Source organism: Urocitellus parryii, chromosome 14, assembly GCF_045843805.1.
Source record: "Urocitellus parryii isolate mUroPar1 chromosome 14, mUroPar1.hap1, whole genome shotgun sequence".
Lineage (NCBI taxonomy): Eukaryota > Metazoa > Chordata > Mammalia > Rodentia > Sciuridae > Urocitellus > Urocitellus parryii.
The window spans coordinates 38,497,938-38,513,998 of record NC_135544.1 but is presented as its reverse complement, the minus strand read 5'-3'; the positions used below and the strand labels follow the sequence as shown (position 1 = coordinate 38,513,998).

The 16,061-nt window shown below is 32.8% G+C and overlaps 1 protein-coding gene across 1 annotated transcript; it reads right to left on the bottom strand.

The window, feature by feature from the left end:
• Positions 1-6,839: 6,839 nt before the first annotated feature.
• On the bottom strand, positions 6,840-10,015 carry Scrg1 (stimulator of chondrogenesis 1). Its single transcript, XM_026389758.2, has 2 exons — positions 9,777-10,015; positions 6,840-6,894 (listed from the first exon to the last, which is right to left on the bottom strand). Exons 1-2 carry the CDS (start codon positions 10,013-10,015, stop codon positions 6,840-6,842), a joined length of 294 nt encoding a protein of 97 aa, XP_026245543.2.
• Positions 10,016-16,061: the final 6,046 nt, after the last annotated feature.

The window sequence follows — 16,061 nt, the reverse complement described above, 5'->3', positions numbered from 1 at the left end:
AGAAATTAACAGCTTAAGTAGCAAGTGTAATTTACATTGGCTTTCACTGGGGAAGTTTGATTTGGAATTAAGGATATCCTAAATAGCATTATTTTTAAAAAGTGTTTTATAGTGCTGTCAGAAAATAGACTTTCAGTAGGATGCAACATCTTTTTATTTTCTTTGTTTGTTATTATTACTTGAGGTAGTATTAAAAAATAGTTTCATTTATGTGCCCACCTCTTTCCAAAGAAGACATAATGTGCCAATAAAGACAAACACAGTGCTGAAAGTTGAAATAATAATATAGAAATAAATTTTGTCTTAAGGAAAATTATTTATGTAGCATGAAAATAGATAATACTTCTGCAGTGCCCCTTAATTTTCAGTCATGTTCTGTGACATTTGTGTTGCAAATTATGACCGAAGTGTGGAGAGGTCTAAATGTATAACAAACTCATCCTTTAAAGTTTTGTTGTATGTAGCTCCAACTTGATTTATATTGCATTTCCTTTTGATGTTTCATTCTGTCAGATTCTGCCATCTTAACTTCTGCTTTTCCTCGGATTGTATTGCTTAGATAAATTCTTAGTTAATAATTGCAAATCAGATTTATAGCTTGTGATGTGAAAAAAACAAAAACAACAGCTCCAGTGAAATGTTCTATGATTGGCTGCAAATTTTATGCTGAAAATGGAAAAGATCACTAATGGAGCTTCTCAAGGTTGTCATTTGAACCTGATAATTGTTTGTTGTGGAGACAGTGCTGAATTTGTAGGAAGATTAGCAGCATCTATGAAGTCCACACAGCAGGTACCAGTAGCATTGTTAAGGTGTGACAACCAAACATTACCAAACATCCCCATGGAGACAAAATTAACCACTGGGTAAGGACCACTGGTGTAGCTAAAGTACTAACTATATCTAAAGAAATGGTCTATTAGGTGAATAAATAAGATAAAGGTGTTGTGTCTATCTACAAATTACAAAAAAAAAAAAATGTTTAAAAAAAATTGACAGTAGGCTTCCTTTTTCTTATTTAAAAAAAAAAGTGTGAAAACTTGAAATTATTTGTTTACATTTAACTAGCTCTATGAACATAACCTTTGGTAATGTTAATTTTCAGAAACTTTGCATAAGAATGTAATTATTCAAGGAAATTAAATCATTGTTAGAGAAATTTAAAACAAAAAAATGGGATCTTATGACCTGAGACTTGTAAGAAACTCATCAAGATTGAGTTAAGTTTTATATAATGATTTTAATTTCCTTGCTATTGGGTTGTAAAACTTACAAATTAATTAAACCTTTTAATCTATATCAGAAATAGATAAATAAGTACTCCTATCTACAAGGGTGCGCGTTGATTTTATTATTAGAGCATCAAGGAAAGGATTTAAATTTTACTGCCTTGGACTAGAAAAAAGAAGAACGCATACCCTATAAAGGGGCTCAAAAAATAAGTCAGTTATTTGATAACTAAAAGAAAAATTTTAGGGAAGGCTAAAGAGTAATGCCTAAAATACATTTATTTTTAGAAATAAGCTGTATATTATTTCCATATGAATTGATTTTTTGAAGTTGAAGGGAAATTTTTATAATAAATATTTTTATAATAAATTTAATAAAAATGTTCAGTTTATTGTGGTATTTAGTAAATTGAGAATGTTGTACAACCACTAGTTCTAATTTCAAAACTTTTTTCATCTCCCCCCCAAAATAGTCATATATAATCATTCCCCATTTCTTCTCTTCATCCCATCTACTTTTTGTTCCCATAAATTTGCTATTATGGATATAATATATAAAGGGAATCATACAGTATATGTTCTTTATTTTAAACATTTTTAGTTGTAGATGGACATAATCCTTTATTTTTATGAGGTGCTGAGGATTGAATCCAGTGCCTCACACATGCTAAGAAAGCACTCTACCACTGAGCTACAATATGAATAGTTTATTTTGTTTTGCATTGTTTTCAGGGGTTCATCCAACTTGCAGCAAGTATCAGTACCTTGTCCCTAGATGAAAACCATAGATGAAAAACATGCCATTGTATCTGTCAGTAATTTGTTTACCAATGCATCCATTGATGAACATTCAGTTTCTGCCTAGGAATAATGCTGCTATAATCATTCTTGTACATATTTTTCTGTGGATATAGGTTTCATTGCTTTTGAGTACCCTTCAGTAGAATCACTGAGTCATGATAATTCTATATTGAACTTTTTAAGGAACTTCCAAATTTTCCAAGAGGCTAAACCATTTTACATTCCCACAAACCATGAGAGCTACTCTTTCTTTTTTTAATTAAAGCCATCCTACTGGGTGTGAATGACCTTATTGTAATTTTGTTTTATATATTCTTAATGATCAATAGTAATGAACATCTTTTCATGCACTTGCTGCCACTTGTATATCTTCCTAGAAAAAAATGTTTATTCAAGTCCTTTATTCACTTTAATTCGGTTGCTTCTTTTATGTATTGTATGAGTTCTTTATTCTAAAGGACTTCTTTATTAAACCCTTATCAGATACATGATTTGTAAATATTTTCTTCCACTCAGTTCCTTTTTCACATTTGATAATTTGATGCACAAAAAGTTTTTATTAAATGTTTATGTAGTCCAATTTAATAGTCCAGTTTCTTCTGTTGCTGTACTTCTGCTATAAAATCTGAGAATCCACTGCCAAATTCAACATCACGAAGATTAATGCCCATGTTTTCTTCTAGGAGTTCTATAGTTTTAGCTGCTAAATTTAGATTGTTGAACCAGTGTACTGTCAAACAGGTAATGAGGTAGAGGGGGTCCAACTTCATTCTTTTGCACGTGGTTAGCCAGTTTATCCCAACACTTTTTTTTTTTTAAGAGACTGAATGATGTTGGCACCCTTGTTGAAATCATTGGCTAGAGTTGTTGGGGTTTATTTTTGTATTCTCAATTCTATTTCATTGATCTACATGTCTATTAGCCTTGTTTTGAAATCAGAAAGTGAGATTCCTACTTTCTTTGTTTTTCTTTCCAATGTTGTTTTAGCTGTTCAGGGCCCCTTGCAGTTCCATATGGATTTCAAGATGGATTTTCCCATTTTTTACCGAAAAAGTTATTAGAATTTTGATGGGATTGCATTGAATCTGTATACTGCTTTAAGATTGCCATTTTAACAATCTTAAGCACTCTAATCTATGGGTTGGTTTTCCATTTAGTTAGTCCTGCTTTAATTAATTTCTTGAGTGTTTTATAGTTTCAGTATACAAGTCTTTCATTTCCTTGGTTAAATTTATTCCTGGATATTTTGTTCTTGTTAATGCTATTTTACATAGAATTGTTTTCTTAATTTCTTTTCTGGATTATTTTTTAATGGTATAGAGAAACACAAGTGATTTTGTGTGTGTTGACCATTGAACTATGCTGAATTTATTAGTTCTAGGAGTTTTTTGTTTTGGTTTGGTTTTTGTGAATTCCATGGGATTTTCTACAGAGAGAATCATGTTAATATGCAAATAAAGGTAGTTTTACTACTTCCTTTTCAATTTGAATGCCTTTTATTTCTTTTTCTTGACAAATTGCTCTAGCTAGGACTACCAGTACAATGTTGAAGAACAATGGTAAAAGCAAACATTCTTATTCCTTTTTTCAAAAGTGATTTATTATGGAAAGAATATATGTGTGTTTATTGATAATTACAAGGAAGTTAAAAGTTGCAAAATGATCTTTGAATATTCCTACTTGTTCTCCAACAGTTGTTGCTCATTGTTTTGGTTTTTCTATGTTGCTTCCAGTTCTCTAATAATCCTGTACGATCAGTACCTAATCCCATATGTATATACATATTTTTTTTCAGGGAGTCCCTATGAGAGATTATAATGAGAAAAGAGGAATTGATACTATCAAGAAAAGATGAGCTATTGGTATTACTGTCAATCTGGTGCTTGCAACATGGGACTTATTGTAAAAACAAGGATATAGAAAGTCAGATATAAAGCTAAAATAAAGACATTGTTATTCAGAAAGCATTTAGCCCATGTGAACTATTTGAAATGTACAATTGTATTTCCTATCCAGAAAAGTCTTGCTTTTCTAAAAAGGAAATAAATTAGATGATGCTATTAAACAATGTGGTAAGATACCAGAATAAGATTGACCATATTTAAAATCTGGTTTACTGCTTATTGATAATGTAACATTAGCTAAGCTATGTAATTATGTAATTGCTCTAAACCTTGGGCTTTTTTTTGGTACCAGGGATTGAACTCTGGGGCATTCAACCACTTCGCCACATCCTCAACCCTATTTTATATTTGTCAGAGACAGAATCTCACTGAGTTGCTTAGCACCCTGCCATTGCGGAGGCTAGATTTGAACTCATAATCCTCCTGCCTCATCTGTCTGAGCCTCTGGGATTACAGGTGTGCACCACCACACCCAGCTTAAACCTTGACATTTTTTGTTCATAGAAGAGGGATAAAGACAGTACTTACTTAGTTCAGTTGTTTTAAGACAGTATTTAGCATAATAGTAAATTTTTAATAAAAACTTAATTGTATTTTATAACTAAAATCTGTTGAAAAAAATAAAATATCTGTTCATTAGTTTGATGAGTAAATATTTGCCTTTAAAAACATATTGACCAAGTCCGGGAAAATTACATGAGGTAAACTCTGAACATTTATGTTTTACACTTACTTGTTAATATAAGAGAAGTATATATAGTTCTATAATGCACTCATTTCTAAAAGAATATTATTGAATTTCATGTTCCAGTTATTTCCAGAAAGGAAAGAATACAGTAAAGAAGAATCATCGGTAATCTATAAAATTTCATTTATTAAAATTTAGTTCTTAAAAAAAAGTTTTTTCTTGGGCTGGGGTTGTAGCTCAGTGGCAGAGTGCTTGCCTTGCACATATGAGGCTCTGGGTTCGATCCTCAGCACCACATAAAACAAATAAATAAAAATAAAGATTTTTTTTTAAAGTTTTTTCTCATCAGGTTTTGATTGCAAAAGAGACACAGTAAAAAGCCACTGTTGCCTCACTTGTACCCTCATGCTGATGTCATTTATAAGAGATAATGGATTGTTAGCACTTTTTCCCCACTTAGAAAGAACAGAAAATGAAACAAGTTTACTGACGGTTTTGTTTACCTGTTCTATGCACTATTCCAGAAAATGGATTTAAGACACCTTTTCTTGAGTCAATCTTGATTTTATTGCCAGTCAATTCAGTGAAGAAAGGCCAATTAAATCATATACTATCTTGATAAAACAAGTAATTTGATTGCTTTGTACAATTCTGTTTATCTTCATGAATTTCATAGGAGGTCATAATATTGAAAAGATGTTCTGGCCTGTATTTATTTTAAGAGACATTGAATTATACCTCAAAATTGTTTAGCCCAGCCCAGTAATGACTATTAAACTGAATTGATACTAGGTACTATTTTGAATGGAGTATTCAGAAATAGATCAAGGACCTCCAAGAATGTAATTCAATGAAATAATGTAATTTTAGTCACAAAATATCTCCTCGATTGCCTGCATGGTGTTTCTTAAACTTTTCCCCACAATATTTTGTTCCCCCTACCTACAATACTTTGTACAGTACCCTATACTTCTCTAGAAAAGGTTTCACATTTATAAATAATTATTTGTTTATAATGATTTTATAGCTTTGTTAGAACACAAGTTCCAAGAGGACAAGTCCATCTTATTCATTATGATATCCCAAAATCTTAATAGTGGCTGGCACATAGCATGTAATAGAATTTTACAACATGAAAGGCTTTCTGATGTTACCCCAGATGACCATTATAAGTCAACAAATACCTCTCAAAATATGGGGGCATAGTTCAAAGCCGTATCCTCTAACAATTAGGAAATTTATTTAAAGTCACAGGTTTTAACTTTTAAACTTTATATGACTCTTAAATTTTCACCCTGTTTCTTTCTTTATGTATGTTTTGTTATTCTAAGAAAAATCCATACTTCAGGAATATGTATTATGTTTTGATCCAACTGTGAGAGGGTGTAGTGTATGAGCTTCAGAATTGGAATTCTTCATATTTTGCCTTGATTGTAAGGTTAATATCTTGATTTTAAGATTTAATCCCTTAAATTTGAGATAATATCTGGAAAATGGAGCTAAGAAAAATATCTCACAGTGTTTTTATTAAATAGTAAAATTAAAATGTATTTAAAGTGAGTGGCATATATAATATACATTTAATTATTAGTTCCTATTTTCCTTCTTTCTAGAATACTAGTTTCCCTTCCAATAAGTTCAATTTGTAACATTTTTTTCCATTAAATATACATAGTCATGAAACTAGACACATAGACACAATGGTGCATGCCTGTAATCCCAGTAACTTAGAAGGAGATCTCAAGTTCAAACCAACTTCCGCAATTTAGCGAAGCCCTAAGCAAATGAGACCCTGTATCAAAATAATAAAATAACAGGGACTGGGGATGTGTCTCAATGGTTAAGCATCCCTGGGTTCAATGCCTGGTACCTAAATAAACAAACAAATATGGTCAAAAAACTGTCATCAACTAAAAGTATCCTCAATGTTTGAGTAGGGATTCTGACATCCATCTGGGGGACAAAATTCTTTTAGAGTATAGTGAACATCTCATAAATGGAAAATCTAGAGACAAAAATTTTACCCATTATTAACAAGGTCTACAGAGAAACATTAAATTGAATTAACTTTTATTACTACTTGCTCAACACAGGTTCACTTGACCTAGGCAAATAAGACTTTATAGACTCTATGCTTTATTGCACTGGATAGAAACTAGAAATTCAGCACACTGATAGGAAATTAGGGATGGTGTTCTCCAGAATACATGAAGATTTTCAGTGATTGTTGCAAGGGATTACAAAAGAGATCTTTGGTCCAAAGAAGATATCTCTGAAAGAAAATAGAATATAAATTAAATTTAGCTGAAAATGAAGATTTCTATTAGTCTTATGAATTAAACATTGATAGTGATTCCTGGGATTTCAGATATGACTATTGTTTTCAGGTGAATAAAGTACAAAGGGATGAATGGAAGGATATGTCACAGAACTAACAAGGACCAAAAAAAGGTAATTAATTCTTCTATTTTCCTCCTATTTGCCACCGATGGCATGCTATCATTTATCTATAAAGTAAGGAACAAATAGATAATTTCAAAACCTTATAACCATACATAAAGTTTTATTTGTCTGATAAGGGGATGGGCTGTGAAGTTTGAATCTGCTGATAAGAAACAATGTTAAAACTTTCTTAGTCATTAAATAAATTTCTAGGTTTGATAGAGAAAAGAGAAATGTCAAAAATCTACACTTTTTATTGGAAAGATCACATAAAGCAATGTATAAATATGTATAGAATAAGGTACAATTGTATATATGTGTTATTATGGCTTATTAGAAATGTACTTAGCAAGGTAAATCTGTTGCTACTGAGAAAGCAGTATCCCAAAATCAAAGAGAAATTACTTATGTATGTTCACATTCCTCTCTATATCCATTAGCACAAATAATCACAAAATTATATGATAAATAAATACAAGTTCATTCCAGTAATTTTTTTCAAGTAATACAGTAACAAAAAGCAAGCACTGTATTTTTTAAAATATTTTTTATGTTGTTGATGGACCTTTATTATTAATTTATTTATATGTGGTACTTAGAATCAAACCCAGTGCCTTAATACATGTGAGGCAAGGGCTCTACCACTGAGCCACAACTCCAGCGAGCACTCTATTTTAATATTAGATGGCATTTCATTTACACAGTACAAGAAAAATTAAGTCAGTTCTTGGAATCATTCAGTACACTAATTCTCAAACTTGATCAAACATCAGAATCATGAGAATGATTTGTTAAAACCTAATTGCTGAGCACCTCCAGACTTTTGGAGTCAGTAGATTGGGATTCAGGAATAAGTGTACATAATATGAGGGGAGGCAGTACTGGAGATTGAACAAAAAAGTGTTTTGCCACTAAATTACATCCCAGTCCTTTTTATTTTGAGATAGGTCTTGTTAAATTACTGAGACTGGCCTCGAACTCACAACCCTCCTGCATCAAGCCTCCCAAATCAATGGGATTACAAGCATGAATTACCACACTAGGCTATATGTGCATTTTTAACCCTGGAACACAGGGGATGCAGAAGCTTGTTTAGGGAGCCTTACCTGAAAACCAACTGGCTTGATGGGGAGAGGAGGAAAAAAATCTGGTACAAATCTGAATACCTAAGTTATAGTCTCAGGTCTGACATTAGTTAATTATGTGAGATAGTGCTGGTCCTTTCATGTCTCTGTATCTTTCTTTGGTAAAATAGTAATATCTGCCCTTTGTACCTTAGGCTTTGTTAGAAGAATGGAAATATAACAGCACATGTTGAAAGTAATTTGAAAAAAAAGTTAACTTCAGTATACTAAAGATCATAATATTTGAAAGACTCAATAATTAGAGGAAGATGATTTTAAAATCAAGAGCTTAAAATATTTTTTTTTTATTATTAGTTGTTCAAAACATTACATAGCTCTTTTATGTGACTTTTTTTATTGGTTGTTCACAACATTACAAAGCTCTTGACATATCATATTTCATACATTAGATTGAACTGGGTTATGAACTCCCAATTTTACCCCAAATGCAGATTGCAGAATCACGTCGGTTACACATCCACAATTTTACATAATGCCCTATTAGTAATTGTTGTATTCTGCTACCTTTCCTATCCCCTACTATCCCCCCTCCCCTTCCCTCACATCTTCTCTCTCTACCCCATCTACTGTAATTCATTTCTCTCCTTGTTTATTTTCCCATTCCCCTCACAACCTCTTATACATAATTTTGTATAGCAATGAGGGTCTCCCTTCATTTCCATGCAATTTCCCTTTTCTCTCCCTCCCATCTCATGTCTCTGTTTAAAGTTAATCTTTTCTTCCTGCTCTTCCTCCCTACTCTGTTCATAGTTGCTCTCATTATATCAAAGAAGACATTTGGTATTTGTTTTTTAGGGATTGGCTAGCTTCACTAAGCATAATCTGCTCTAGTGCCAAATTCCATGATTTTGTCATTTTTTAGTGCTGCGTAATATTCCATGGTGTATAAATGCCACATTTTTTTTTATCCATTCACCTATTGAAGGGCATCTGGGTTGGTTCCACAGTCTAGCTACTGTGAATTGTGCTGTTATGAACATCGATGTGGCAGTATCCCTGTAGCATAAGAGCTTAAAATATTTATTGATTTATCTACCACTAGTTTATACTTAAAATACACCTTTTTTCCAAAAAAGTAGAATTTTTGAACTTATATTTAGTTCATTTCTGGTTAATCCATATATGGAAATGGTTTTCTTTGACCATTACTCATCATTACTTTTCTATCCAGTTAAGTAATTGGTACTGTATACTAGCATCTTTTATCTAAAACCTTTTACTGGCTTTCAAATTGGTTTAAGATGACAGCCTTGATGTTCATTTCTGCTACCAGTAGATTTTTTTATAGTAGAAACTAAATGGGGAATTCAGAATTTAATCGATTAAAGTGTTATTAATTTTCTGGTTTTTGCTTAGTTTTATTAATTCTGTCAAATTCTGTTTCTTAAACAAAAACATTCAGTTCATTACATTATGGTGATAATTCTAGAAAACAGCTGGGATTTTAAAAGGATTTTACTTAAATGGGTAATTACTTTCAGCAAAACTATTTTAAAGGAAATGTCTTTTAAAAAGATTTGTTCTGCATACATTTCACAACAATACATTTTATGATTTCATTCCTTACCTTGGGCAACAGAGCAATTCACTGAAATTGCAGTAACAGATCATCTCACATCCATTCCTATCCCAGAAATGGCCGTGGACATTTACATCCATCTGTGTCAGGTCAGCCACTCCTTCTGGAAGGTTGTGACAGTTGCGATCTTTTAGTATCTTTCTGTAGCAAGACAAGCGATTTGAAGGCATGGCTTGGACTCCTAGCAGCAAAATTATCCCAACAGTGACAAGTACTATAAATTTCATCTTGGTTTTGGCCCTGAGATAAAAGAGAAAACGGGATGTGTCAGTGTTTTGGTTTTTTGGTTTTGTTTTTGTTTTTTAAGAAGAAATTCTTCCGAAGATAAAGTTCTGTAGCATTCTCATAAATTCGTGAATAGAAAGAATGGAAGTTGGCCTATCCATGCTTCTCTTTGTGTTTCTTAAAGTATGGTTTTCTGTCTACAATAAAAATCACTTGGACTGATAAAAACCAAATGCTTGAACTACACACACACACACACACACACACACACAAATATATATAATATATGTTAATATTTATGCATAATATAATATATGTATTAAAAACATATTGCATATATATAATGAAAAATGCCAGGGGATGGAATGTGGTGGTAAGGGATAAAATCTGTATTTAGCAAGGTAGCCAAAGTTATATTTTTTAAGCATTTTAAAATCAAGAGCTTAAAATATTTATTGATTTATCTACCATTTATCGATCAACGGCTTTTAAGATAGTATAAACTCAGGTAAATTGGTAGAACAAATAGCATCATCATATACAAAGAATCTTGGAGCTGGGGGTGTAGCTCAATGGTAGTGTTTGCCTATCATGCACAAAGCCCTGGGTTCCATCCCCAGTGCCACCAAAAAGAAAAAAGAAGAAAAAAAATTAATCTTGACCTTGTATATTTTACATTTTTTTATGTGGTACTGGGAATTGAACCCAGGGGCACTTTATCTTCATCCCCAGTCCATTTTAAAACTATTCTGAAACAAGGTCTTGCTGAATTGCTGAGACTAGCTTCAAACTTGCAATCCTGCCTCAGCCTCCCAAATTATGAGATTACAGGTGTGTGCCACTGCACCTCATGCATATCATGTCATGTATCCTAACTAAACATTGCCAAAGTACCTAGATCCTGTGCTGACAGACACTCATTTATGCTGATATTGACAGATGATATTCTATAGATATATTTATAGTTTGGTTAAGTTTTTAAAGCCTCCAGAATTATTTTTAGGTCCTCTTATTGTTACAAATTCTTACTAATGTTTTGAATTTTCATCTACATACAGCACTACATCTTAGTCCCAGTTGAGAATGTAAGCTTGACTTTCCGTTTATAATCATCTAGCCTGTCCTTGAGGACCTACAATGATAGGAAACCCATTACTGACCAAATCAATACATTCCAGTGACGTTTTCCTTATTGTAAAATATTTTTCTATAGCTTCCACCACCAATCCTAATTTGAATCCTGAGTGTCATACCAAACAAGTTTAATCCTTCTTCTAGGAAATAATTCTTTAAGTACAGTATTTATATTCAACTATGGCATATTCATCATCTATGTAATCAGGCTTCTCTATTAGACATGAAGAAAATTCAAGCTATTATAGTAAAGGAAGAGCAGCAAAAGAGTGGAGGAATCAGAATTAGAATCCATAGTCATTCATATTTCATCTTTTTGACAGGTGCCAATTTATCTTTCCCACCATATAAAGAGGAAGGACAAATGGTTACTTCTCTTTGTATCTTGTACTTTGAAAGAAAGCTCTATTGTTGAAATTTCTATATGGAATTTTCAGTGATTAGATGCAGCTTAAGAATGAATTATTTCAGGTAAGATATGGGATTTTTTTTTTTTAAAGAGGAGTCCTTCCACGTTGTACGTCTGGTCTTGAACTCCTGATTTCCACTGATTCTCCTGCCTCAGTATCTCTAATAGTTGGGACTATAAGCATGCACCACAGCACAGGCCTACCATCAAATTTTTCTTTTTTTAATGTTCAGAGAGTAAAAATACTCCATCATAATCCTATGAGTTTCAAATTTTCTTTATTTTACTTTCTAATTTGAGCTAACAATTTTTGGCTTTGCTTATGTATTTTCTTAGAATTATAAATATCCAGTTTAATTCCTACCTCCAACCATTAGTAAAAGAAAAAATAAAAATGAGATCTATTTCATCAGACAAATTTTTTCTGATTTACCGGAGTAAAACATTGGTGTTAGAGTGCTTCATAATCCAGCATACACACACACACACACACACACACAATGCCTTTTGATGGGCCTTTTGCTGATCTTAGTTAAAGTTTAATAGCTTAAAACATATTCTTGGCCAAGGACGAAGCTCAGTGGTAGAGCATTTGCCCAGCTGCTGTTGGGTTCAATCCCCAGTTCCAGGGTAGGCGATGGGAGTGGGGAATACCTTACTATAAGGTGCTCCAGTTCTCAATTATTTCAGATTAGAACCTCCTCCGATACTAGTAAGATATGTGAGACACATTTCTGCTGCGCGGTAGGTGTATGCCTGTAACCCAGAAACTTGGGAGACTGAGGTGGGAAGATTGCAAGTGGGAAGTGGGAGACCGTCAACAACTTAGTGAGATCCTATCTCAAAATACAAAATTTAAAGAACTGGGGATGTAACTCAATGCTAGAGGCCTTCTGTATTCAATATCCAGTATTGAAAACAAACAACCACATTTCCTGACATTCTTTCAGTTTAATCTTCAATAAGAGTAAAGTTATCATTTGTTGGGCATTTATTATATTACATAAATCACCAAAACCATTAAGTTTTTTTAAAATATTGAGGTATAGAAATGAATCCCACTATATAAGCAAAGTATTTTAAACAGTTTAATTGAGGTAAAACTAACATATGATAAATTGCAAATACTTAATTTGAGAAGTTTTGGCATGTATAGATTCTCATGAAACTGTCACCACAATCAAGATAATAAACATATTTCTCTCCCCTAAATCTTCTCAGACCCTTTTGTAATACATCCCTCCTTATCTCCCACCTCTATGCAGATAATCCATGATCTGCTTTATGAAGTTATAGATTAATTTTATTATTCTAGAATATCATGTAAATTGAATCATAAACTATGTACTCTTTTATGTGGCTTATTTCACTCGACATATTAATCTTGAGATTTGTGTATGCTGTATGTATCAATAGTTGATTTCTTTTTATTGCTTGATGCGTTCCATTGTATATACCATAGATTTTCTATTCATTCACCTGTTGATATATACACAGGTTGTTTTCAGCTTGGGCGATTATAAATACAACTGTTATGAACATTTGTGAACAAGTCTTTATAAGATCATGTATTTGTTTGTTACTTTTGAGCAAATACCTAGGTGTAGAATAGCTCAGTTACATGGCAAGTGTATTTTACCTTTTTTAGAAACTCCCAAACTGCTTTTTAAAAATGATTATACATTCCCACCAACAGTGTAGGAGAGTTCCAGTTTCTCCATATTCTCCAACACCCAGTATTGTCACTATTTAAAAATTTAAAATTTTAGCTGTTATAAAGCTGTGTAATTGTATCTCATTGTGGTTTTATGTAGACTTTCCTTACTGGTTAATGATGTTGAACCTTTTTTATGTGCTTATTTTTCACTTATATATGTTCTTTGTTGAAGTTTATTTCAAATCTTTTGTGCATTGAAATATTTTGGGTTGCTGATTTTCTTGAGTTTTTAGAGTTTTTGATATTCCTTGAATCCAAATTATTTATTAGGTGTATGCTTTCTAAATATTTACTCTTCTCTGTCACAGGCTTTCAATTTCATTTTCTTAATGGTGTTTTCAAAGATCAGAAGATCTCAATTTGTTCTTTTATGGATCATGCTTTTGATGCTACATCTAAGAATCATTGCCTTACCCAAGGTCACAAAGGTGTTCTCTGATGTGATTTCTTCTATAAGTTTTATTTAAGTTTTAGGTTTTGTACTTAGTTATGGTCCATTTTAGTTAATTTTTGTACATAGTGCATGATATGAATTGAAGTTCTTATGTTTTTCATATAGTTGTCAAATAATTTCAGCACCATATGTTGTTTCTCCCTTGAAGTGCTTTTAACTTTGTCAAATATCATTTTTCAGTATAAGTATGGGCCCATTTCCATACTCTTCATTTTTTTCTATTTATTTATTTATCTTTATGCTAAAACTACAGTTTGATTACTGCCACTTTTTTGGTGGGAGGGACTGGTACTAGAGATTGAATTCAGGGGCACTCAACAACTGAGCCATATCCCTATCCTGTTTTGTATTTTATTTAGAGACAGGATCTCACTGAGTTGCTAAGTACCTTGCTGGCTTTGAACTTTCGTGCTGAGAGCCACAGCTGAGTCGGAATGGCCCCTGGCATTTTGCCAGTAGTATTGGTTGAAAGGCAAGCCATTAAGATAATGCTGGATTGATTCGGTTGTATATTAGACCTTTACTGTCCGCCTCAGCCTACTACTTTGGAGTTCTTGTGGGGATTCCCGGAGAGTTCCCATTGGTTGGGGAAGTGTAGGAGGAGAGATTTCCGGAGGAGGGATTTTCCGGGTGGTGTGTGGTGTGTCCAGGGAGAAGGCCGCATGCGTGGTGTTCGAGGGAGTGCGGAGAATAAAGGAGTTCCTGTTTTGAACCTACAAGGCTGTGTGGTGGCTGGGTTATTTTGTGCCCAGTCAGACTGTGGCACTTTCGATCCTCCTGTCTTGGCATCCTGAGCCTCTGGGATTACAGGCGTGCGCCACCATGCTCAGCTTGATTACTGCCACTTTATAATAGTTCTTAGAATCAGGTAGAGTTGGCTCTACAACTTTGTTCTTTTTTTACAAGTTGTTTTGGCAATGCTAGGCTCTTGTATTTCTGCATGAAGTTTAGTATCATCTTATCAGTTTCCATAGGAAAAGTCTGCTGGAATTTTGATTGCGATTGCATTGATTCTTATATTTGATCTTCTTATCCATTAACATGTTTTCCAAACTTTCATGTTTACTTATTTATATTTCAAGGGCATTTCTTTTTTTTTATTGTATTGTGGTAAGAATACTTAACAAGAGATTTGCTCTCAACAGATTTTAAGTATACAATAAATACAGTATTGTTATCTGTAGGCATGGTTTTGTACATCAGATCTCTACCACTTGTTCATCCTGCCTAACTGAAGCATTATATCTATTGATTAGAAACTCCCCAATATGCCCTCCCACAATCCCTAGAAATCAATGTTAGATTCTGTAATGGTTTGGACTATTTTAGATAGTTAATTTTAGTGAAATTATATAGTATTTGCCCTTCAGTGATTGGCTCATTTCACCTAGCATAGCATCCTCAATGTTTAGTCATGTAGCTGAATATTGCAGAAAATTCTTCTTTATTACGGTGAATAATATTCTATTGTATGTATAAACTAAATTTTAAAAATTAATTCATCTAGCATTTTAAAAGTCCAATTCTCTACTTTTGAATAAGTAGCCAGAAGAAGAATTGCTGGATTATTGGTTGTTCTATTTTAAATATTTTGAGTAACCTCCATCCTGTCTTCCACGGTGGCTACACATTTTGCATTCCTACCCTCAGTGTACAGTGGTCCCAGTTTTTCCACATCCTTACCAAAATGTATTGCCTTTTATTTTGTGATTTTGTTTTGCATTTCCCTGATGATTGATAACCTTGAGCATCTTTTTTATATATCTTGGCAATTTGTATATCGTCAATGGAAAAATGTCTATTCGAGTTGTTAGCTGATTTTTAAATTGGGTTATTTTGTCTATTTTTTAATTTTTTTTATATTGAGTTGTAACAGTTTCTTACACATGTAAAAATTAACCCTTAGTCAGGCACAGGGGCACATGCTTGTAATCCCAGGGGCTTGGAAGACTGAGGCAGGAGGATTGCAAATTTAAAGTCAACACCAGCAACTTAGCAAGGCCCCAAACAACTTATTGAGATGCTGTCTCAAAAAATAAAAAGGGGTGGATTTTGTGGCTCATTGGTTAAGTGCCTGGGGTTCAATCTCTGGTGATAAATAAATAAATTAATAAATAAATAGAACCCCTTATCAGATATATGGCTTACAGATATTTTTTCTTATTCCATAAGCTTCCTTTTTACTCTAGAGATTATTTCCTTTGCTGTGCAACAATTTTTAATTTGAAATAGTCCCACTTGTCTATTTTTGCTTTTATTTCCTATTTTGGGCATCATATCCATAAAATTATTAAGACCAAAGTCAAGAAGATTTTCCCCTATATTTTCTATCAG